Source organism: Panthera uncia, chromosome C2 (assembly GCF_023721935.1).
Source record: "Panthera uncia isolate 11264 chromosome C2, Puncia_PCG_1.0, whole genome shotgun sequence".
Taxonomy (NCBI): domain Eukaryota; kingdom Metazoa; phylum Chordata; class Mammalia; order Carnivora; family Felidae; genus Panthera; species Panthera uncia.
The window spans coordinates 67,511,340-67,534,377 of NC_064810.1; the positions used below are offsets into that span (position 1 = coordinate 67,511,340).

Here is a 23,038-nt window from a genome sequence, read left to right on the forward strand (position 1 = left end):
TGCACGCCCGCTTGGCAAGCTGCTCGTCTCCTCTGAGCACTCAGGCTCAGCCTGCTGCCCCCACAGAACGCAGAGCTTCCCTGGTTAGATGAGCAGATGCCCCTGCATGCCCTTCCTGTCAACCTTCTTATTAGTAAGTACCCTCAGGGACTTCACGACACTTGTGCCTAAGCGCACACCAGAGCAGCTTGTCACTACGTTTTAAAAGCTGAGTAAAAGCCGAAACAAGATTTAAAGAAATAAGAGTGCTGCCTACAGGTTAGTACCTTTCTTAGTGTTCTCAGACACCGCTTAACCTAATCCCCGACCCCCACCATCGGTGGAAGTCAGGGTAGCATCTCTCCTTTTGAGCATCTTTCCCAAAGGTTTCAGGCAAGTTTAACACCAGAAGTCAGTGGTGTGCCTGGCGGCTGGCAGAACTACCCCTTCAACAGCCTAGACACTCGGACTGGGCGGGCTGGGGGCTGGAACTGGTCCTTTGGCGACGGCCTCTGGCGACTCTGCCCGACCAGGATGAGAGATGGGAGTCTCTTCTCCCAAAGGCTGCTGCAGAGGTGTCCCCAACCCTGTTCTTCCACACACCTTCCCATCCCTCTGTGTTGGCGAGGCAGCTGATGCCACGGAGGAGCCTGGCAGCCAGTCTCCCCCGAGACGGCCCTTTCCCCAATTACAGCCCTTCCGCTGATGGTTCCAAGGCTCCTGGTCCTAACAATGATTAATGCATCTGCTAAACTGGTGCTTATGCTCCAAACTGTCTCCTTTGGGACTCTGAAATAACTGGACTCTGCTTATACCAAGTATCTCCAAAGAAAAAAGCTTTCCAACAATTTTAAACAGAGAAAGCCCACCAGGCACCTTTCCTGCCTGCTTGTGGTTCTTCTTCCTCTCCTCTCCCCGCCTAGTCTCCTGCTCAGCTCTGTCCTCTCCCTCCTGTCTTCCTGCTCCTCTTCCCTCCCACCTGGATGAGAGCCTCCCTCTTTGCACCCAGCTCTCAGTGGCCCCACACTATGCTCACCCCCTCTGGACCCAGTCACGTGGATTCAGAATCCACAGCAGATTATTAAAGGGCTAGGGTGAGAACAAAGAGGTCCACCGAAGGCTCTTTGCCTTGAGGAGGACCCCCCAGGGAGAGGGAATGTGGCTAGTGGCCTGGGCAGCACTGGCCAGACCTGTGAAGTCCAAGTTCAAAGCCCTGGGGGAAGGCTGGGTCCCTCCCACTCTGTTCCCTCATAACCTTCATGTCCTGCAAGTTGCTTCTTGACTGTCAAAAACTAAAATAGAGGTCTTGACTCAATTCATTTTTTGATCTTACACATTTTCCTTGAACCTCTGTCATCTGTTATTTGCCAGTTAGCAAGCAGCAGAGTGGCTGGGGCCCCAGCCTGTCCCTGGCTCAGTCAGCTGACTCAGCTGGATTTTCATGGAGTTTATCTCTAGTCCCTGCTGCTGTAGCTAAAACCTGCTCCAACCTACAGACCCCAAATTGGGGATCCTAGTGCTGGCACGCCCCACCTCATTCTTCTACCCTGGCGCATGCGTGTGCACGCTGTCTCTCTCTCTCTCTCTCTCTCTCTCTCTCTCACACACACACACACACACACACACACACACACACACGGCTCCCCACACCCTGCTGCTTTACCCACCCCTCTCTCACGGTGGGCAACCCCCATGGGAACCAGGCTGCCTGTGAGCCAAGGAGTTTGTTCGGACATAGATGCCAAACTCTTTGATAAAAACAAAGGAAAACACTGCTGCCAGACCCTGACTTCTGTTACCCCTCTCCTTCTTCCTCTCACCCTCTGAATTCTTTGTCATCACTGACAGAACCCAGGCAGCACATCCTGAATTAGCCTGTTCTTGGTGTGTGTTTAGGGACAGTGGGGGGGCGGGGGGGGTGTCTGTCCTCCAAGGCAGTTGGGGTCCCGTGTCCCCCACCCCTTCCATGGCCTCTGCTCACCCCGCAGAGTGCCCCGCAGTGAGCAGGGGCACTTCTCAGCACAGAGGGCAGAGGGACCATCACCTAGCACTTCACCAAAAAATACTGAGATGGTCTCTGAGCAACTGAGCCAAAGGATGTGTTTCAGCTGCCCAGGAAGGGCACCTGATAAGCTGGTGCCCACCAGACAGTGCCAACGGACCACTGGAGGCTCTGGCTGGACTCAGGGCTGCTTCCAGCCTGTGGGACTCATGGAGAGAGCCCAGGGCCAGAAATTAGGCACTCTGGCTCCTAGTCCAAAGTGGATTCTGTGGCTCTCCAGGTGCCATCAGGCAACACAAGGGACCTGACCCCATCCTCACACTCAAGGAAGGCCCTAGCCCTGGAGAGTACTGCCCACCCGCTGTTCCCCCCACTACTCACCATCCGCTTCATCTCCTTGGACACCTGGTTGCCCCCTAGGTGGTTGTAGAAGGGACGCTCAGCCCCCCAGTGGGGCGGGTTGTGCCCAATGGAGTTGGTTCTCTGGCGATTCATCTTGGCGATCATGGCCTTTTCTTCTTTCTGGGAGAGCCAAACACATGCATCAGTCTGTGGGCAGAGACTGCCAGGTGAGCCCAAGTGGGCAGTTTCTCATGGCTCCCAGGTGCCTGGCCAGGTAGGGGCTGAGGCAGGTGCCCCTCTCTTCTGTGCACATCCTGGAGCCTAGACATCTGCCAGGATCCTAGAGCTCACTGGAGAAAGCATCTTAAATCCCTCCAAATTCCCCAACATAGCCCTAGCTGGCTTAGGTGGGAGGTTGGTCTTAGGAGAAAGCAAAGAGGCTTTCCCAGCTGTCGTTGGCATAGAATCGTCAGGGGTGGGCAGAGCTTGGGTCTGAGGTGCTCAAGGTGAAGGAGGGAGAAGAAACCTAGGATTCCAATCCACTCAACTTATCCCAAACAACCATGTTCTGCCAGAGGGTGTAGTAAGACAGGCCCTGCTGCCCAGAAGGCAGCTCGGAGAGGTTTGGGTCACTAGAGCTTGAGATGCAAAGGCCAACAGACATTGTACAAATACACAAGCGGGGCCTCAGCTGGCTCCCCACGTGCCAAACATCATCTCTGTCTGTCCATCCATCCAATGGGCTCCAGTTAGAGGGCTGGAGAGGCCCTGGGGAGACCTGAGGCAGCCTTCCCCTCAACTCCCTCTCTGAGCCTGGGAAGGGAGCCCATAAGATCAGGGACACAGAGGGGAGGGGACACAGCCTGCTTCAGCTGACATTGCTCTGGATGCGGGGTGTCACTCTCTGTCTCCATTTCATCCTTTCTGGACCGCTTGTCAAGAAGCTGGAAGAACACACCCCATAGAACCCAGGGTAGAAGGTAACAGCCCTCAGCCTGGGTGGGGCAGGAAGGTGGGGCTGAAGACCTCATCAACCTAGCAGAGGGGAGGGGGTGGGAGGAAGGCCTGGGAGGAGGTCAGTTCACTTGAACTATAGTCAAACAGCAAGCAAATGTTCAAAAATGTGACAAATAAGCCATCAGGTGCTCTCCCCAGAACGTATAAATCCTCCCATCCCTCTTCATGGTCTGTGGGGGGCCTGGCACAGCTCCCTGGAAGGGGCCCCACAGCCAGGACCTGTCTCCGGGGCTGCACTGCTGCGGCGGATGAGATGCCCGTGTGATGTCCCTGTCAGGGTGGACACCTGTCCCAAGGAGCCCTGTATCCCTTTAAAAATCAACCTCTGCTGTCACTCAACACTTTCTCTGAACTTTTCTCCCAGCTTAATTTTATCTTTAGTCTAATGTCTTTTTAAAAATTTTTTTTAATGTTTATTTATTTTTGAGAGAGAGAGACAGACAGACAGACAGACAGAGCATGAGCAGAGAAGGGGCAGAGAGAGAGGGAGACACAGAATCTGAAGCAGGCTTCAGGCTCTGAGCTGTCCGCACAGAGCCCAACACGGGGCTTGAACTCAAGAGCCATGAGATCATGACCTGAGCCAAAACCAAGAGTCAGACGCTTAAACGACTGAGCCACCCAGGCACCCCTAGTCTAACTTCTTAAGAAAGGAAGAGGGAAGATTTCTCTGTCAAAAGGTTCTGACCACCAAGTCAGTTCAATGGAAAGATTCATCAGTAAAAGGCATTTTAATCTAGGGAGAAATAGAAAATGTTCTCTTCATTCACTTTAAAAATTAAGAACATGGAACATGACACTATTAAAAATAGAACGCCAAAGTCTGCTAATAATTCAGTTTTATATTTGGGCAAGTGTGGGATGGGACAAAGCGAGGGGGAAGAAGGGGACTATAAGGTGAAAGAAAGAGGGAAAGAACAGAGGTCCTCTCGAGAAATAAAGGTCTGTAGGGACAGAGACCTATCGAGACGAAGAGATAGGGAAGGAACGAATCCACCTAGTTCACACAACAGACAAGGAGCAAGGCAGAGATGAAACCAATGGCTGGAGATACAGTAGATGGCGGACAGACCTCCTAGTTGTTTTATTTCCATGCCCTGGCCTACTGCCGTGTTGCTAACTGATTTGAGGCCTGTTGCATTTTTGCAACAGAAGCAAAATGAAAACATTCCCTCTTTGCTGTCAGCCGTCACAAGGCCTTTCTAACTCTCATGTCCTTCCCGAGATGCAGGAACCACGACCGTGTGAGGAATTCACGACTTGACTCAAGGGAAGAGTGAGAAGACAAGGAAGCGGCTGCCAAAAAACATTCCTCCCCAGAAGAAGAAGGCCGAGCAACCCCTGGAGCCCTCCCCCGCCCACCTGGCCCACCCGGTCCACCCGGCCCCTCAGCCCTTGGCCCGACCCGCTTCTGGGTGCAGCGCAGGATGAGGAAGGTCTCAATGCTGTGCTCCTTGAGGTAGGCGTTGCGCTCGCCCCCACAGCCTGGCTCCACCTCATAGTCACCATTCAGGTAGTTGAGCGTGGCCTTGGTGATGTGGATGCGCCTGCAGGTGGGGAGGGATGCAGGGAGAGCAGGGCAGAAAACATGACTTCAGAACTCCAGTCCCCATACAGAACCACACTGCAACCGACTTGGCCACAGTTCAAACCCCAGGGCCCGAACCCTGGCTCAGATGCTAAGCCCAACTTAGATCCCAGTCTCAACACACTGCATCTCTCCATTGTTCAAGGTAGACCCCTTCCCACCTGACCACACCACATCACATCTATGTTATGTCATCCTCATCACAGAATACATCATTAGCCTGTCAGGAGGACACAGTCTCAGTCTCACAAATCTCACAAACCCGCTCAAGAGCCAGCAGTGGCTCTGGCTGAGTACACGACTGAGTCCAGATCCCCCAGCCTGGCACGAATGTTCTTTTAACACAGGCACTGTTTTTCCCACTGGTCCCTAAGCGGTCATGTGCTCTACTTCCATTCCTTGGAAATACCGTGTTTCCTATACCTGTGCCTGTCCTCACTGTGGTCTCTCAGCCTGGCCCTCTCTCCACTCCCACCTTCCTCACCTGTCCGAATCCTGCCCAGTCACCCTGGCCAGCTCACATCCTTTCCATCCTGGCCACCCCTGAAAATTACCCACAGTTCCTCCCTCCTCCAGAACTCTACCCCATCTATCACATCACACAACAAGTTGCCCTGTTTTGTGCAAATATCTTCTGGGTAAAGCTCGGGCAAAGGTTGAGAGGCTGCTCCCTACAGCTTGCCATGGTGTGGTGCAAGTAATTTGTTAAGGAGAGGACCTTGCACTAAAATTCTGCCAACCCCATCCTGCCCACCCCCTGCCCCATGCCTCGGGACAGTCACCCTGAGTGGGGTTGGATGGGAAGCGAAGTCTGGGCCCTCACTCACCCTGCCTTGCCTCCAGCTTCCATGTGGTTGGCCAGCGTGACGTCATTAGACCAGACGTCGAACTGCCACTTCCTGAGACCAAGGACACCGCAGTGTACTCGCCCGCTGTGAATTCCCACGCGCATGTTCACGTTCACCCCAGTCACCTCCCGGACCAACCTGGGGATGGAGCAGGGGTAAGGCTGGGAGAGGGTCGGGGGCCAGGCACACAGAGTGGGGGCGGGGCTGGAAGGCACGGGGTCGGGGGTGTGACAGAAGGTGCAGGGGTCAAAGAGTCATTTCTCTCTGGTCCAGCCCAAATTCAGAGTCTGAGACTGTTCCACCCGACGGGCACCGCACCGGCTGGGCCCTGGTGCTCAGGTGCTGTAAGGAGTGAGGCGTTGCTTCCTGGCATGGCCACAAGGGGGCACAGCGCCTCACACTACAACCCAGGACTCGCTTCTTCCCCACTAAGGTAACTAAGGTTCTCTTTGCTACCCTCAAGTCAATTCAGCTGTGTTCCGCATATTAGTGCCCGTCGGAGACAGGGAAGTTATAGCCGCTTCAAACCCCGTTCATAGAATACTCGGATCTGTCCACATTGCTGCTGCTTCTTGGACGTTAGCAGGATAACGGAGAAAGGTGGTTAACTATTTCAAGAGAGGACACATGTCCTGCTCAGGAGTGAAGGGGAGCCTGAGCAGGTGCAGGGGACCAGGGATGTTCCATGTGCTGGAAGACAGCACCAGTCCCCACCGCAGTGGCACATGCACCACACCCCGGGGCGCGGGGGCCTCTAGTAGATGGGTGGGCCCTCTGCAGGATGGAGAGTGTGATGGAAGCTATATTGCTCTGGGTATATGTCTGAGGCGCAGGGTCTGCAGAAGAGGTTACAGGTGCTTGGGGGGGAGGGGTTATACGGTGTGTACTCTTTAGGGACCTGGATACTCTTGATACCCTGGGATAGATCTACTCAGCCAGCTGTGGGACCAGCAGTTTGACCTGGCCTAGAGGGCAGGACCACCATGTGTACACTTGCCCTCCTCACCACCTCACCGGCAAGAGGCTGACGCCTGACACAGGAAAGACTGATGTCATTCATCATTGCTCTTGTCCTGGGATACCTCGGCTGTGGCTGCGCCTTCCATCCACAGTGCCTCTGGCCCCTTGCTTAGGTTGATAACATCTCATTCCACCTTTCTGTCTTAACTCTGGGGCCACTTCCTACATGAAGCCTCTCTTGGTCTTCCCAATGGAAACAACTGACCCTTCCTGGACCCTCCCATCTCGATTTGCCTCTCCCACCTGGTGGCGTCTGCTCGGCATGCCTGGTATCACAGCGGCAGGAGTCCCAGCCTCTCCCTCAACAGACTCCGTGCTTCCAGGCAAGGGAGGGAAGCACTGGCTAGCCCAAGCACGCAGGGGCAGTCAGTAAACACTGCAGAAAGGAACTCCACCAAACCGAATGGACCCCGCCACCTTCCTGGACAGCTACCCTGACTTCTGACCTTGCCCACTGTGGCTTTTCCTTTGCCCCTCCCTGGCTACTTCTGAACCTCGAAATTCCTGAGCCTAAGCTTGGATTACCCATACCTTTTCATGACTGGACCCCCTTCTCTGGCCAGCAGTGACCAAGAATTGGCCAAAGATGTTTTTTGCTATTGCTCCCAGGAAGGACGGGACCCCTGTTTGCATCCGCTTGCCCTGTTGTGTTACCCTGGGGAGCTGTTTAATCCCTGTGAGTCCAACCTTACTCATCTGGAAAGAAATGGGACCAATGGGCTCTGCCCCTGGCTGGGTAGTCATGGGACCTAAGAGACTAGGGTGCAATGCATAGGACCAGCACGACGGCCACCTGGTCCTCCTCTCTTGCAGAGGTGAGACCATATCTCCCGCTACCCTGGAGTCTGCAAACCCCTCCCCTCCTAGAGGACATGTTCCCCTGGGAAAAGCTTCCTAGGCTGCTGTGGATAGAAGTTGCCCAGGAGAAAAAAAAAAAAAAAAAAAGAAGTTGCCCAGGAGAAGGCTCAAAGTCTAGAGGTGCAAATCAGCCCTCCAGCATGGCCACGGGGCCTTGGGAGACAGCTTTGCCCCAGTTTCCCTGCCTCCATTAGTTCCACCTGGAGGCCAGCTGGTCAGTTACTCAGGCTGTGGGACAGCACCCCCACAGATGGATAGTCCCCCCGCAGACTGGCACTTACGAGATGGCCTCAATCATGTCCATGCCCATCTCCACGCAGCAGTGAGCGTGGTCAGCCCTCGCTTCAGGCAGCCCAGAGACACAGTAATAACAATCCCCCAGGATCTTAATACGTAAACAGTGATTCTCCTGGAAAGCAAATTAATTTTAAAAATTAAAAATAGTAGGAAAGAGAAGTGGGAGGGAAAGAAATGGGAAGCAAACAGATTCACCCCATGCCTGGAATAACTTGCCTTTTAGGGCAGTGAGCACAGACCCAGTGCCGGCAGATGCATGGCCCCGGCCCCAGGACAGGCTTATCAGGACTGGCGGGGGCGGGGGGAGCAGTGGAGGACAGGCTGAGCAGCCCTCACAGAGGCATTCCAGCCTCCCCAGGCTCAGGAACTCACTTTTATGGTCACTGCTGAGACCCAAGAAGAATGCAGTTGGTCTGATGAGGGAGCAAATAGGGCAGACTCATCAGAGTGAGGAAGGTCCCAAGTTGAGAGCCAGCCCCTGGTTCTATTGCCAGGCCCCAGAGAACGCTCTGACTCTTGGCCTAGGTTCTACGGACAGTTTGCTGATTCTCCTTCTTTTACAAAAAGACTGAAGCAGAAATGAGACTTAACCAAAGCTCATCTGATCCTCAGCCTGAGACTTATACCAAAAAGAATGCTAAACCAGCAAGCACATGAGCGCTAAGATACCTACAGAGCTGAAGCACCCGCCCACTGCTGCTCCTGAACAGAGGAACTGGCAGGGTCACCCGACAGTCAGGGTAACCCATGACTAGGGTTGGGATGGGATGTCGTTAGTCACCAATTCTCCAAATCTGGCCCCTAGAAATTACTCCATGAAGCGGGATGCTAGGACACACCAGTCCGTGTGGCCTGGACTCTCATTTAAGGCCCTCCCAAAACCCAAGGGCCCAGCATACACCCATTCGCCCCACCCACGTTCAGTGATAGAAACAACCAGTGAGGTGTGAGACCCGCCATCTAATGCCCTTGGCGGCCCTGCTGCCGCCTCTGACCAGCACTGGCCTCTCATCAATGATCTGGTCTGGTGTCCTGAGAGGGCAAAAGGGAACATGTCCACATGTCGGTGATACCGCAGCAAGCAGCCCCTGACGTGCAAGGACTCTACAAAGGTCCAGAGCATCACTCAAAGACACTAAAGCTGGGAAAGGATGACAGTGTCAACAAGGACCTAACGAACGAACGCACAGTTTACCGCTCCAGGCCCCGGGGTGCTACTTCCAATTTGCCAAACAGTGCAGCATCCTGTTTCCGGATGCCTCTAGGGGGTGGCACGTAGCTGTCTGCAGGCCAGTTGCGACTCAGACTCATTCTCTTATCACTGGCCAACCTCATCAAGAAAATGGCTCTATGGCACCTAATTTGCCGACCAAACAGAAATTCCTCAGGGGCCTGGGCAGTGTTACCTGCGGGCCTTGCCACACCCCCCTCCTCAGATGGAGGGCTCGCCCACTTGCCCCCACCCGTGACCAGTGACAGTGTAAAAGTAAGGTGTGAGGATACGCAGCCACAGCCCGTGCAACCCCTCTACCCCTCCCCAGTTCTCAACAGTGGACTCTGCCCAGCAGGGCACACGCTGGCACAGTGCCTGTCCCTGGGGTTCAGCGAGTCCTTGGCCACAGCACTCTCCCTCAGGCAGCCCAGATGGAGCCACCCTCTGGCTCCAGCACAGGCCCTTGGGTGCTGAGGACAGCAGGCAGGAGACTCACCGCAGCCAGCTTGTCGAAGCGGGCGAAGAGCTCGTTGAGGGTCATGACTAGCTCCTGGGCAGTGCACTGGGACGCCAGGCTGGTGAAGCCCTCGATGTCAGCAAACAGGATGCTGGGGAGACAGGTGGAAGAAGACCCCCATGAGAGAGGGAGTTCAGGGGGACACAGCCAGGGCCACCCTCTGCCTTAGGAGAGCTGTTGGCCAGAAAGAGTCCAGGCGCAGGCGGGGGCAGGCGGGGGGCTGCAAATGGCTGCTGGGGAGCAGATCAAGAGCCCTGGCACCAGAGAGTTGAGGATGCTGGCCTCTCCATGCTGGCCGGGAGATATGCTAGAGTCCTGCTTCCTGTGCTCTAATTGTGCCCTCACTCCCACCCAGGAGAAAAGATGGGACAGAGGCATATGAAGTCTGGGAGTATGCATCTGCCTGAGTTACCAAAGTCAGGGGCCTGCCCCCCTCCCCCAGTTCTGTCACCTCTTAGGCCTGCCCTGTTTAACTCCTGAGCAAACCCCTCAAGGTAACTGGGGCCTTTGATTCATCTGCTTGGAAAGTGTTTCAGGCCTAAAGGGCAGCCATATTAAGGTCTCACCTCTCCGCCCTACAGATAGGGTTTTAGACCCCAAGCCCTCCATCCCAAGGGAGTCCTCTAGAAGGGACAGACTAAAGCGGCCTAGGGGAGAGAGACAGAGAGGAAGACACAGCCAGCAAGCTTCTCTGGAAGCCTCCAACTCATCCCTGCCAGCAACTTCAGCCTCATCCCCAGGCACGTAGTCAAATGTACCAGCCGTTCCCCGCAGTGTGCATTGTGGATCTTCTATCTGTTTCTCTGGCTTTTGTTCAGGAGACTGAAAATGTCTTTCTTTTCTCCCACAGCACACTGCCAGAGGTGAGTCCTCAGGGCTGGAATGTGTAAGAGCCCCGAAGGTTGTTTTCTTTCCCCCCGGATGGACACAAAAATGTAATCACTCTCAGGTACTGAGATGCTCCCAGTGGCCCGGCTCACGGCTGGGAGTTTCCAAACTGTCTTCTCACCAAGTCCTCCAGGCAGCCCCAAAGCCAAGGCTTGGTGTCTTCTCACAAATGAGGAGGCTGCGCCTCCAGGAAGAAGCTGCAGACAGCAGTGCGGTGGGCTCCTTCACCCAGGCCCGCGTTCTCCCCACCGCACCGTGAGGCTCTGAGGCACCTGACTCTTCCTTTTTCAAATGAAGAGCGTAGAACTAAACAGATTTTGTCATTTTATTTGGAAAATGTGTGTTGGTAAATTAAGCTTGTCTTTCTATCCTGATGCTTGATCTCTGGGGCCTTACTGACCCCGGGGAGCCTGTCTCTCCCAGGCTAGCCTTTCTTGGAGATAAGTCAAAACTCACACTGGGGTCAGAGCCTGGCACCCCAACCAGGCTCTCACACCCGGGCCACTACTCCCCTGCCCTAATCACCTCAGGGACAAGTACCGGACCCGAGATAGTCCTTCTACTCCAGAGCCTGATGAAATTATTCAAACTAGCCCATCTCAAACCTGCTTATCCTGCCTCACCCATTCCTTTCTGCAGAAACCCCAATAAACACTCTCGTCCACAGTGCCCTCTCACCCTGCCTCCCGATCCTCCACAGCGCTTCTGCACATGGCCCCCATGGTGTGTGCTGTGCTCCCTTCTCTTGGGATGAATAACAAACGATCTTTTCAATGGCAGCTGCCTCCTGATCTATTTGCCTTTGTACACCTGGATAATAATAAAACCTACCTTTTAAAACAGCTGGACACTGTTCTGAGCACTTTGTGTGCATTAACTCACTTAAACATCACGACCATCCTATGCGGTTAGTATCTTCCTTTTACAGGTGAGAAAACAGACACAGAGAGATTGAGTCACTTGCTCATGGCAACCTGGCCAGGCTGTTGGCCCCACAGCCAACTTAAACCAATAAAAGCATAATTCAGTGGTCTGGCATTGTATATGGGGCAGAGAGGGGCAGAGGGGCACTGCGGGTAGGCAAGTCCAGGACTCCATCAAGAGGGGGCACGGTTAGCAGCTGCTTGCCAGCTCACACGAGGTAAGGTGGAAGCAGAGATGAGCCAAATGGGGGGAAAGAAGAAAAGCTGAGGAGAAAGAAGAGGAATGAAGAGGAGATACACTGCTCCATCAGGCCACAGGACTAAGGACTGCAGACAGGCTGCTCCTGAGTGGACAGCTATGCAGGCAGGGGCTCAGGAGATGCAAAGGAGTTGGGGTCTCCATCAGGCTTTGATGCCTGGGGTCTGACGGGGCAGATGGGCTCAGCACCCTGCCCAGAGGGAGTGCATGGTGTCTGCATGCAGGGTAAGGGGAGTAGGTGAGGGGAGGCCGCTATGCTCCAGATGCTGATCTCAGGCCCTAACTAGGTGCAGCCCCCTCCCCACCCACCTGCTGCTTCTCCAGCTCTCAGTCTCTTAGGCAACTGCCCCACTCCATTCAAGAACAAGGGAACCGGCTCTCTCAGTCTATGTGAAAGCACCATCACATAGTTGCTCTGGAAATTCTTTAACTCTCAAGACACCAAAGCCAATTGAGGTTGGGATCAAGATCTGTTGCTCCAGAGTTAAGAAACATATGCATTCAGTTCAAGTCAGTTTTTCAAATGCAAAGCCAGGAGATACCAGGCCCAGCGGCAGCTCCATGCAGAGTAAAGCTGCAGAGCAGACGCCTGGCCTCGGGGGCTGATGAGACCCCCACAGCAGGAAGAGAAAAACGTCCCTGAACCCGAACCGAACCCAGCAAGGCAGGACGACTACTACTAGGGTCAGGTAACCCACAGCACCGGGCCAAAAAGAGGAGTGGAGGAAGAGAATGGGCTGCCCCTAGAATCAGGAGTGTGGACCAGGGGTTCAGAGGGCGAGTACAGGATCCATCAAGAGGGGGCACACTCTGTAGCTGTGATCCCCACACCTGCAGAGCTTACCTAGCTACTCAGGAGGGACACTCTGGCAGGGCTGGCCGTGGGCAGGCCTGCCATCGTTCTCCTTCTCCATAGGGGACCTTGCTGGGCCTTAGAGCACTGTCCTCCACAGCTGCTCACATCCTGCTGGACCAGTGGGCCTTAGACTTGGTGTCTGTTAGAAACACCAGGAACTTTCACAGGAGTGGTGCCTGAGCCCCACCCCCAGAGATTCTGGCTTAATTAGCCTGAGGTGGGGCTCTGCTCTTGATGGATTCTGTTCCGTTTTGTTTTATTTTAAGCTTCCCCGGTGATTCTAACATACAGCCATGGTTGAGAGCCACTGCACTAGTTTAAATGTCACTCCAAGGAGACCTTCATCACCTTATGTGAATCTATAACCCCTCCCATGTCTGTCTCCCTTCCCTGCTGTATTTTTCTCCACTGTACATTTCACTATTTAATATATTATTGCGGGGGTTTTGTTATTATTATGCTCCTGTCTCTCTCTGTCCTCGCTAGAATGCAAAGTCCTTGAGGGAGGGATTTTGGCCTCGTCCATTCACTGCCACATCTCAGCTACCAGCACAACGTCTGGCACATGGAATAAATGTTCAGTAAAATTCACAACTGGATAACCGTCTGACGGAGGACGGGTCACATCCCTCTCGTCCTCTGCCTTATTCCCCATCCTCCCCCGCCCCCGCCCCACCCTGCACAATGCCCAGCCCGCAGCAGCTGCCTCTATTAGTCTCCTGCCATAGCAAAGTACTACAAGCTGCGTGGCTTGAAACAACAGAAATGTGTTCTCTCACAGTTCTGGAGGCTAGAGGTCAGCAATCCAGCTGTCACCTGGGCCGTCCTCCCTCTGAAACTCTGGGTAGGACCCTTCCTCGCCTCTTCCTACTTGCTGGTGGTGGCTGCCCACCCTTGGTATTCCGGGACTCAGGAGCTCTGTCACTCCAGTCTCTGCCTCTGTCCTCACACAGCGCTGTCCCTGTGTATCTGTGTCTTCGTCTTCTTTTAAGGACACCACTTATATTGGATTAGGGGCCCACCCTACACTAGCATCCTAATCTGATTTCATCTGCAAAGACCCTATATCCAAATAAGGCCACATTCACAGGGACCAGGGGTTAGGACTCCAACATATTTTGTAGGGAGACACAGTTCAACCCATAACAGTGCCTAATATAGGTTTGTTGAATGGAAGAGAATATGCACAGTTTGAAAGCAAGCAAGAGGCAAGGCCAGCAATTCCAACAGTTCTTCCTTCGACCCCATGGGGCCTCTTGGGATCCCAAGCAGGTTGCCTGAGACAGGAGCCTGTGGAGCCCAGGGCCTGGCATCAGCAGACACCCCAACGACATCCACGGGATAAATGGTAGAATGGCTGCAGAGGCCATGAGCAGCTTCCTGGTTAATGCCAGGAGGTGTCGGAAACAACATCGACCACGCCAGTGTGTGAGGGGCCTGCAGGTGGCTGAGAAAGCCAGAGCCTCCCTCCAGACTGCTGGGATCTACTCTCTGTGCCCCCCCCCTCCACCCCCGCTGCCGCCGCCGCCTGGGGCTTTCAACAGACACCGAGGAGTCAGAGAAGGTAGGCTGCTGGCTGGCTGACGAGTGGGTGGTGAGCCAGCCTGCTGGAGAGGAGAGGCTCAGAGCAGGTTCCTCACTTGTGCAGAGGTTTGGACAGGGTCTCTGAGGTCCCAGCTCTGAACATTTATGGAAATTCTGCCACCTCCACGTTCCCCCCACCTCCTGTCAAAGGCAAAGTCACCCTCCTCTGCTGCCTTGGGGGAGGCTTCTACTCAGTGGCTGTCACTCTGGAAGCTCCTCTGTTTTTGAGGTTGACCCAACTGCAGACTGTTCTCCTGGCCGAGGTTTCCTGATGTGCTCCTTGGTAATCCTCAGGGTCATTGTACAGCCACGCCAGGCCCAGACCTGCAGTCCGGTGTTCGTTCATTGATCAGCTCCCACTTGAGAGCTCATCTTGGCAACGCGATCAGGCCCTGGCGGCGGGCACGCGGAAGCAGGGTCGGCTGGCCCTGGCAATGCACTCCTCCCTAATTGCCTGCCATCCATCACTCGTGGTTGCCCGCCTCCTACTCCAGAGGCAAGAGCAGGCAGGCACTTCAGCCCAATTACCACAATAGGTCCTTCAGTGTTCCGTCGCAGCTCGGCTCAGCTTTTCCACACGTATTTGTGGGTAAGCACATTTCCTCACCGTTGCTCCCTCTTGCACCAACAGGTGCTGTGGCCTGATGAAGATGTTGGAGTCTGACCCCGCTCCCGAACAGAAGCCACACCGAGGAGCGCGTGGGATGCCTAGATGCCGAGTTCTCGTGGTGGTCTGGGCGGGAGGCCATGCCCAGGACCTGCTGCTCTGATCTGCAGTCCTCGGCCCTGCGTGCAGAGGGGGCTCAAAAGATGCTAGAGGCAAACCGTCTGTTGGATTGGGCCCAGGAAAGGTCATCGGGTAGGGGCAGGAAGGGGGTATGGCCAGGTCTCAGCCCAAATCCCAGGATGTTGGGCCCAGCAGGGGCTAAAGGTCTTAGGGAAGCAGGGCAAGAAGTGCTGTATGGGCCCCAGCAGCGTAGCCTGAGAAGGCCCAGCCACAGGCCAGGGGTCCCACTTACTGCGGCATGCCTCCCACTTGCTTCAAGCCATACAACCTGGGGAGCCTCTCAGATCCACACCCCTTGTAAGATAGAAGAGGAGTGATGGGTCACTCGCAAGCATTAGGTGACCAGCACGGTCAGTGTTGTGTGGTCATATCAATGTCTGGCTGAGAATGGATGCCAGGTGACTGGGCATTTTCCAAGGGGTGGTGCAAAAACAATTAGAGCGGGGTATGTGGACCATGCCCTATCTGAGGGACAGGCTGGGAGAGGCAGAGGGGGAAGGCCAATGAGAGAATGCTGAACACAACGGATATCTGCACAGACTCCACCAGCAGGGCAATCCACCCGGGGACAGCCATGCCTTCTCCACTCTCACGGAAATGGACCCCTTCCTTCAGAACCTGGAAGGGCCCCAAGACTGGCCTGACTATCAGGATTGGTTCCAGAGGGTCTGGGGTCGATCTATGCCCTGGAATCCATGTTGACAGCCTCAGGATCCCCTGCAGACCCCATTCCATCCCCTGAGCCCTTGATCTTGTTTCTGCCCACCAAATCCTACAGCCACCACCCAGACAACGGACTTTGTGTTCACAAAGCCTTGCAAGAACTGGGGAAATGTATCTCAAAAGAGAAGCCCATGATGGGGAGGGGACTGCACCAAGACCGAGCAGTAGTCAGTGACCTCTCAGTGATGAGAATGTGGTGCTTTCTAATGTCTTCTTATATTGTTGATTCCTAATTTGTCTACAAAGAACATACATCCTCATATAATAAAGAGGTTGAAAACAAATCATATTTTTCTAGGATCTCATTTTAACCCTTCCATCTTCATGATATCTTCTCTGATATCTTTCTTGCTCTGATTTCTTACAAGAATCAGAATTTCACAGACATAGCCTGACACATTCAACAGGTTAGTGCTTCTTCAGCCTAACTTATCTCCCTTCCTACCTACCCCAGGGCCCCCAGTTTTGAGTCCAAAGAGCTAAAATAATAAGTCCTTGCTGGCCACTGGCTCCTTTGCCCACTGATCCCCATTCTGTGTCCAAGGACAAACTTAGGTCTCTTGTGAGACCCAATTCCATGTGACGAAGTGAAGAGACTAGAGTCCTTATACACTGCTGGTGGAAAGGTCAGAGGGTGAACCACTATGGAAAACAGTATGGACTTATTTAAAAAATTAAAAATAGGGGACACCTGGGTGGCTCTGTGAGTTAAGAGTCCGGCTCTTCATTTGGGCTCAGGTCATGATCTCACAGCTGTGAGATTGAGCCCCTTGTCAGGCTCCAAGCTGGGCATAGAGCCTGCTTAAGATTCATTTTCTCATATTCTCTCATTCTCTCATTCTCTCTCTCTCCCCCCCTCTCCTTACCCCTTTCCCTCTGACCCTCCCCCACTTATACTCACTCTCTCTCTCAAAAAAAAAAAAATTAAAAATGGGATTACGTGCCATATGATATAGCAATTTCACTTCTAGATATACACCCAAAAGAACTGAAAGCAGGGACTCAAGAAGGTATTTTCATACCCATAACACCATCATTCACAACAGCCAAAAGGTTGAAGCAACCCAAGTGTCCATCAACAAATGAATGGATAAAACGAAATGTGGCACCTACATGCAATGGAATATCATTTAGCCTTAAAAAGGATGGAAAATCTGGGGTGCCTGGTGGCTCAGTCAGTTAAGTGTCCGACTTGGGCTCGGGTCATGATCTCATGTTCTGTGGGTTCAAGCACCGTGTCAGGCTCTGTGCTGACAGCTCAGAGCCTGGAGCCTGCTTCAGATTGTGTGTTTCCCTCTCTCTCTGCCCCTCCCTTGCTTGCACTCTTTCTCTCAAAAATAAAATAAACATTAAAAAATTTAAAAAAAAGAATGGAAAATCTGACACATGCTACAACACGCATGAACCTTGAATACGTTATGCTGAGTGACATAAGCCTGTCACAGAAGAACAGATACTCTATGATCCCACTTAAATAAGGTACCCACAGAAGCCAAATTCATAGGCAGAAAGTAGAATGGTGTTTGTCAGGGGCCAGGTGAGGGAGGTATGGGGAGCTGTTAACAGGTACAGAGTTTCAGTTTTGCAAGACGAAAAAAAGTTCTGGAGATGGATAGTGGTGGTGGTTTGCACCACAACGTGAATGGTTAAAATGGTCAGTTTTATACTATGTATATTTTACCACAAGTAAAATAATTAATTATTTAGTTAGTTAATTGAAGAGCTAAGACCCAGCCCCAGTGGCTTCCCCCACGGGGCCAGCTGCGTTCTGAGGCTGCTGTCCTCATGGCACTGGGCTCGGCCCGGCCTCACTGGTGACGCCCAGATATTCCCTGAGGGGCAAGCGTGGTGTCTTTTCTGTCTACTCTTAGTCACGCCTGGTAAAGAGTGGCAGCACAATAAATGTGGAATGAATGAGATAATAATATAAAGGCCACCTCTGTCTATAACTGGTATAACGTAGAGCTCAGAATACTTTTCTTAATATCAGGTTGGAGAAAGGAACGCTAGGTGTTTACAGAACCATCCCTCATGTGGTCGGTTGCCGGGAATATGACTGGAGGTAAACATTTTCCCTCTCTGCCCACAGGGTGCACAATCCACCCACAGGTATCTGAGCATCACGGACGTTGTCGTGAGGCCATTACAATTCACAGCCATGCTGCAGCTGAGCCAGACACCAGAGCGACCTGGGGAACGCAGCCAAGTCCTTGAAGGAGACGGGAGAGGAGATGATAACCTTAAAAGGGGGAGGTTCAGGAGAGCCTGAGGGGAGAAGGGAAAGGAGGGGAAGTGAGTGAGAAGAGGGCAGCCTTCCCCACACCACCTCCCCCCACAACCCTGCTGTGCAGGGATGGGCATTACCTCAATTTCACCCCTGGGTTAGCAGCTCTTCCGGCCAGGCCCGTGAGAATGAGGCTGTGATTCGAGCCAATGAGCCAAGACCCCCACACTTTATCCAGGACCCCTCCCAAGGTCCAAACAGACGGGGCCAGGTGAGGAGTGTGTTACCTCAGCTGAGGACCAGTGTCCCGGGGAGGAGTTGGCACAGACGGCAGTCTGGAATGCTCTGTGTTCCTCCCACCATCTACAACCTTTAAAACCTAAGGGCTCCAACATAAGGACAGGTCATTCAGGCGTGGAGCTGTCCTCATTCAATAGCGAACCTTAATGGAAGTGGGGAATCCTTCAGTGCCCTTCAGAATCCTTCAGGTGCTCCCTGGCTCCTGAAACATTTGGGGTATTGGTCACCTGACCTTGACTCTTGCCTGGTAGCCTGCTTCACCTCCATAGGAGGAACAGTCTATGGCTACTGCCTGGGTGGGGGGCCTGGCCAGGGACACCCCCATAAGGAGTGAGTGTTAGGGCCCCGTCTTACAGGCTCTGTTCCTTTGTGGCTTCTACCATGACAGAATAATTGAGCAGTAAGTTTTGTAACATCGATAGCCTTCAAGAATGCAAAGCCCTACCCCCATTCCTCATGTGATATGTTCCCACATTACTAACTAATCCATTGTGTAGCGCATGTCTTCCTGAAAGGAAAGTGAGCCTGCCAATATCAGAGAGGGGGTTCCTCTCAGTTCCCACTGCAATCCCTGCCTCATAGCTAAGGGTCTGTGAGTGCAGTTGGTGGTCTCCACCCATGGAAGCAGAGGAAAACATCCCCTGAATGGATGAGTGAGGGGACACCACTATTCCCCTTTACAGACGCAGAAACTGAGGCTCAGGTTAGGTGACTCATCCAAGTTCCCACAGCTATTAAGTGGCAGAGCAGGGTGTGACCCAGACTGCTCAACACACACACTCATCTTGCTTCACAACGGTGACCTCTTGGCGAGGGCAATCTGGTGGCACATGAGCTCTGACAACATCTCTACGCTTACTGCAACCCACGGGGATGTGCCTTCCCCTGCCGTGAGCTTCTAGGGCTGGCCCCTTCCTCCACCCTCACTGTCTCTCCTCCAAGGCAGAGCACTGGGACCCCCCAGCCCAGGGCTGTCTCTGCTGGCATGTGCTGGAGGCCTAGGATGGCACAGCCCCCCTCTGCTGGCTGCAGGAGAGGCAGGCATCTGGGGAGAGGACGGTGAGGAGGGTTCTCAAGCCACTGATCTGACACCCAGCAAGGGCCCCAGCCCCACCGACCAGTCCAGCTAGAGGGGTTAACACATCTCCATCCGTCACCACATGAAAGACGGGAGAGGTTGGGGGCTCCAGGGAACGGGTCTCCAAGGGTCCTTGGCCTCTGGCCCACCTCAATGCATAGCCAGCACCAAAGCACCTGACAGCCTCCTGGCAATCCCAGGAGCGACTTTTGTGCTGGGGGCCAGGAAAGGGTGAGGCCACAGAGAGTGGTGGGGGCCTGTTGTCACCCCTTCCTGCCCAGGCCAAACTCTCCCCACCCATTAGTCTCTTCCCCTTCCGTAGATCCAGGCCCAGCCTGTCACACCGCAGGGTTGATTTATTTTTCTTGTGGCCTTGCTCTCGGAGGGGCTAGAGGGCAGCCCGTCATCACCCTCTCTAAATATTACCACTCTGCAGAGAATTGACAAGCGTGACTCCTCACCCCTCCACTCTCCAGCTAGAGAATCCCCAGGCCTTTCTTTGTTGATAGGAGTGCGATAATAATCATAATAGCAGTACCAACAATAATAGCTGTTCCCAATTACTGAACACATGTCCTGTGCCAGACGCTGCACTAAGCGCTTTCCTCACACGATTTCATTTGCTTTTCACAACCCTACGAGGTAAGTATTCTTGCTGCCCTACCATGTAGATGAGGAGACTGACGTTCACAGCATCAGTACCTATAACTTGCCCTGGTCACATGGCCACGAACAGCAGAGCTCGGGTGACTCGCAGGGCTGCCTGACCCCACGCCTAATCACTGTGCCATGAGCCCAGCCCCAAAGTGCCCTTCTACACTATGATGTCACCCCTCCACCTACTACTCAACCCCCAATCTGAGTCAAAGGTTCAACCCAAAAGAGAGACCAAGCGTGCAATGTGTTTCCATCAAGAGCTGCAGCCAGGGTTTGCTAATGGAACAAGAAACAGGGCTCCCGCGAGGTATTTGCATATGATTGCTTGTGGCTGGCCTCGGATGTGTACCAGCCACAACTAGCCTGGCAATTTCAGAGTCAGAATTATGTCTGTCCCTATAAAAAGGGCGGCATCTTGATTTTTCTCTCCTTTTATCTCTTTCCTGCTTGCTGTCATTGATCCTCCGCACGTCCTAAAACAGAAATACCCCCGTTGTGGCTGCAGGTCTGATTCTTGCCACATGGACACTGACGTTCCAGCCACTTTGTGATTAGAGTACTATTCTTTTTTTATTTCAATGTTTACTTATTTTTGAGAGAAAGAAAGAGCGTGTATACACATGTGAGAGTAGGGGAGGGGCAGAGGGAGAGGGGACAGAGGATCTGAAATGGGCTCTGCACTGACAGCAGTGAGCCTGATGCGGGGCTTGAGCTCACAAGCTGTGAGATCATGACCTGAACCAAAGCTGGACACTCAACCAACTGAGCCACACAGGCGTCCCTAGAGTACTAGTCTTTTACCCATCCAAAGTCAAGCCTCTGTGGGAGTGGAAGGGTGAGGGCGATGTCACCCCAGGGGTGGGCCACTCTTTGTGGTGGTGGAAGAGGCGTGAGTCAGCCCCTCTGACCAAACCCCCTTGCTGGAGGGATAGGGGCCCAAAGCCACTGAGAGGAGGAGATGAGTGGGCAAGGTGCTGGGCAGAGATGCAGAGGTGGCCGGATGTGTTAACCAAGTCAGGCTGAGAATCTATGCCTTCAATGCCAAACTGTTTCTGAGCACTAAATTTTCCTCATTCCCTTCGTGTTCTACCTTATATTTGAGTGGAATCTGCCGAAAGCATTGCCACACTGAGAACAGTCAAAGAAAGCACCCTTTGTCCAAGCTGTGCTTGGAAGGACGCCAGGGCCAGTGAGATGGTGAAGACAGGATCAAGAGAGAAAATCCCAGAAACAGGGAGCTCAGGGCTTTATATGTGCTAGAACCACTAGGCAGGTTACTCCTTCCCAACCTGATTTGGGCTTCTGGGATTTGTTCTAATAGGGAAGGCTCTTTCTTTACATGTCATAGAGTCCCCAGATCTCAGGGGTTTCGATCACACAGGAAAGGCCCATGGTGGGTACACACACACACACACACACACACACACATACACACACATGCTAGAAACCAAACCTCCTTCTTCTCTCTCTTCTGAGTCTCCTCTTGGCTTGGGGGCTCCCTGACTCCTTCCCACAAACCCTCATACACACTCCTTTCTCCTAAGCATATAAAAAACCCCTAGTCAGGCTTGGTAAGAACTCTGATACCAAAAAGCTTTCTGGAGACAGTTGTCCTAATTAACCAGCTCTGTGATCTTAGACAAATTAATCTCTGTGCCTCAGTTTCCTATAAAATGGAGATAATAATAGCACCAACCTCTTATATTGTGAGGACTCCGTGAATATAGTAAAGCATTGACCAGTGTGTGAGTTAAAGAAGGCACTATGCAAGTTTAACTACTGTTGTTACCAATTATTCCACCTTGTGGGTCAGAGATGGGTGTGAGAAGAAGTGGGAAAACAGTATGTCAGCAAGACCTACCAAGTCCTGGGCCCCACTTCTCTCTCTGAGCTTTGGGACACCTCCTGAGCAGACTTGGGGGGGGTACTCAGCCATAGGCAGCCTTCTTCCTGCCGCTGTCTATGCTCTCCCTGCCTGACAGTGGAGCATGGGTGGGCTTCAGGGGGATTGGGGTACCCCCAAAATGGGGACAAAAGTGTTGTTCCGGTACCTTTTTCTCCCAAAGGTTTTGAGTCTGTTTTGGAAGATGGATACAGGACGCATGGGCAGGAACAGCAGTCTTGGATTCCAGGGCACACTTGGGAACTGGACAATTCTGCCTGAACTTCTGACAATTTCTACAGGAAAACACAATGCCTGCCCCACCCCCATGGCCATCAACCTCACCTTGAAAGGACGTATATTTGTGTGTGTGTGTGTGTGTGTGTGTGTGCATGCACAGTAATTCATACTATCCCATTTAATCCCTTTATGAAAACTCAGCCCAAGCCTCAAAAGGTTCCCTCTACACCAGCCTTGGAAGACTTGCGGGGCCCAGGAAAACCTGCCCAGGGAGAAAGTAACTCTCTCAAAGGCAAACACAGTAGCTCCTTTTCTGGGCATATGGGAGGATTACTGGGCTCTCCAGGAAGCCATGCTGGATGAAGGCCACTGTATCGCTTCATGTCCCCATGGAACTCATAAGCAGATTTTGCACTCTATTAGTCTACATCTGTTTGCACGTCTCTGCTGCCGGCAGCTTCTGTCTAGAGAAGTGGCAAATGTACAGTAAAAGGGGCATGGGCTTTGGGGCAGGCCAACCTAGATGTACCTCAGCTTTGCCACTCCTCACTGAGTGACCCTGGGTGAGGGTCTTAGCCATTCCAAGCTAAGTCTCTAAACGAGGGATGCTGATAAGGGTCCCTACCTTGCTGCATGGTCAGGATGATTAGCAATAGATGGGTAATGGCTGGTTTAGTGCCTGACATACACTGGCTTAGAAGGCATGGAAGCTGCTAGATGGTGATGAAGGTTGAGACGATGATGGTGATATGTGGGTCCTAAGTCTGCTTTCTGTCTTCCTTGTTAGGCTAGGAATTTCCCCAACAGCTGGTGTTATTGCTTTCTCCTTTCTCCTCCTTCCTTCTATATCTTCTCCCTGCAGCTTCACCTCCAACCTGTAGGGGTATGGTGCAGCCAGGGCGCCCCAGACAACACACACCCCAAAGCCACAGACCACCCTGTTGGGCTGTGCTCCC

General features: G+C 53.1%; 1 protein-coding gene across 1 annotated transcript in view; it reads right to left on the reverse strand.

The window, feature by feature from the left end:
- Positions 1 to 23,038, reverse strand: part of ADCY5 (adenylate cyclase 5) — a 148,783-nt gene that overhangs the window by 34,470 nt on the left and 91,275 nt on the right. Inside the window, exons 4-8 of the mRNA XM_049628293.1 lie at positions 9,661 to 9,772; positions 7,936 to 8,063; positions 5,756 to 5,914; positions 4,746 to 4,887; positions 2,363 to 2,503 (exon numbers count right to left, since the gene is read on the reverse strand). Of these exons, the coding sequence (XP_049484250.1) occupies positions 2,363 to 2,503; positions 4,746 to 4,887; positions 5,756 to 5,914; positions 7,936 to 8,063; positions 9,661 to 9,772 (682 nt within the window). The remainder of the gene's footprint in view (positions 1 to 2,362; positions 2,504 to 4,745; positions 4,888 to 5,755; positions 5,915 to 7,935; positions 8,064 to 9,660; positions 9,773 to 23,038) is intronic.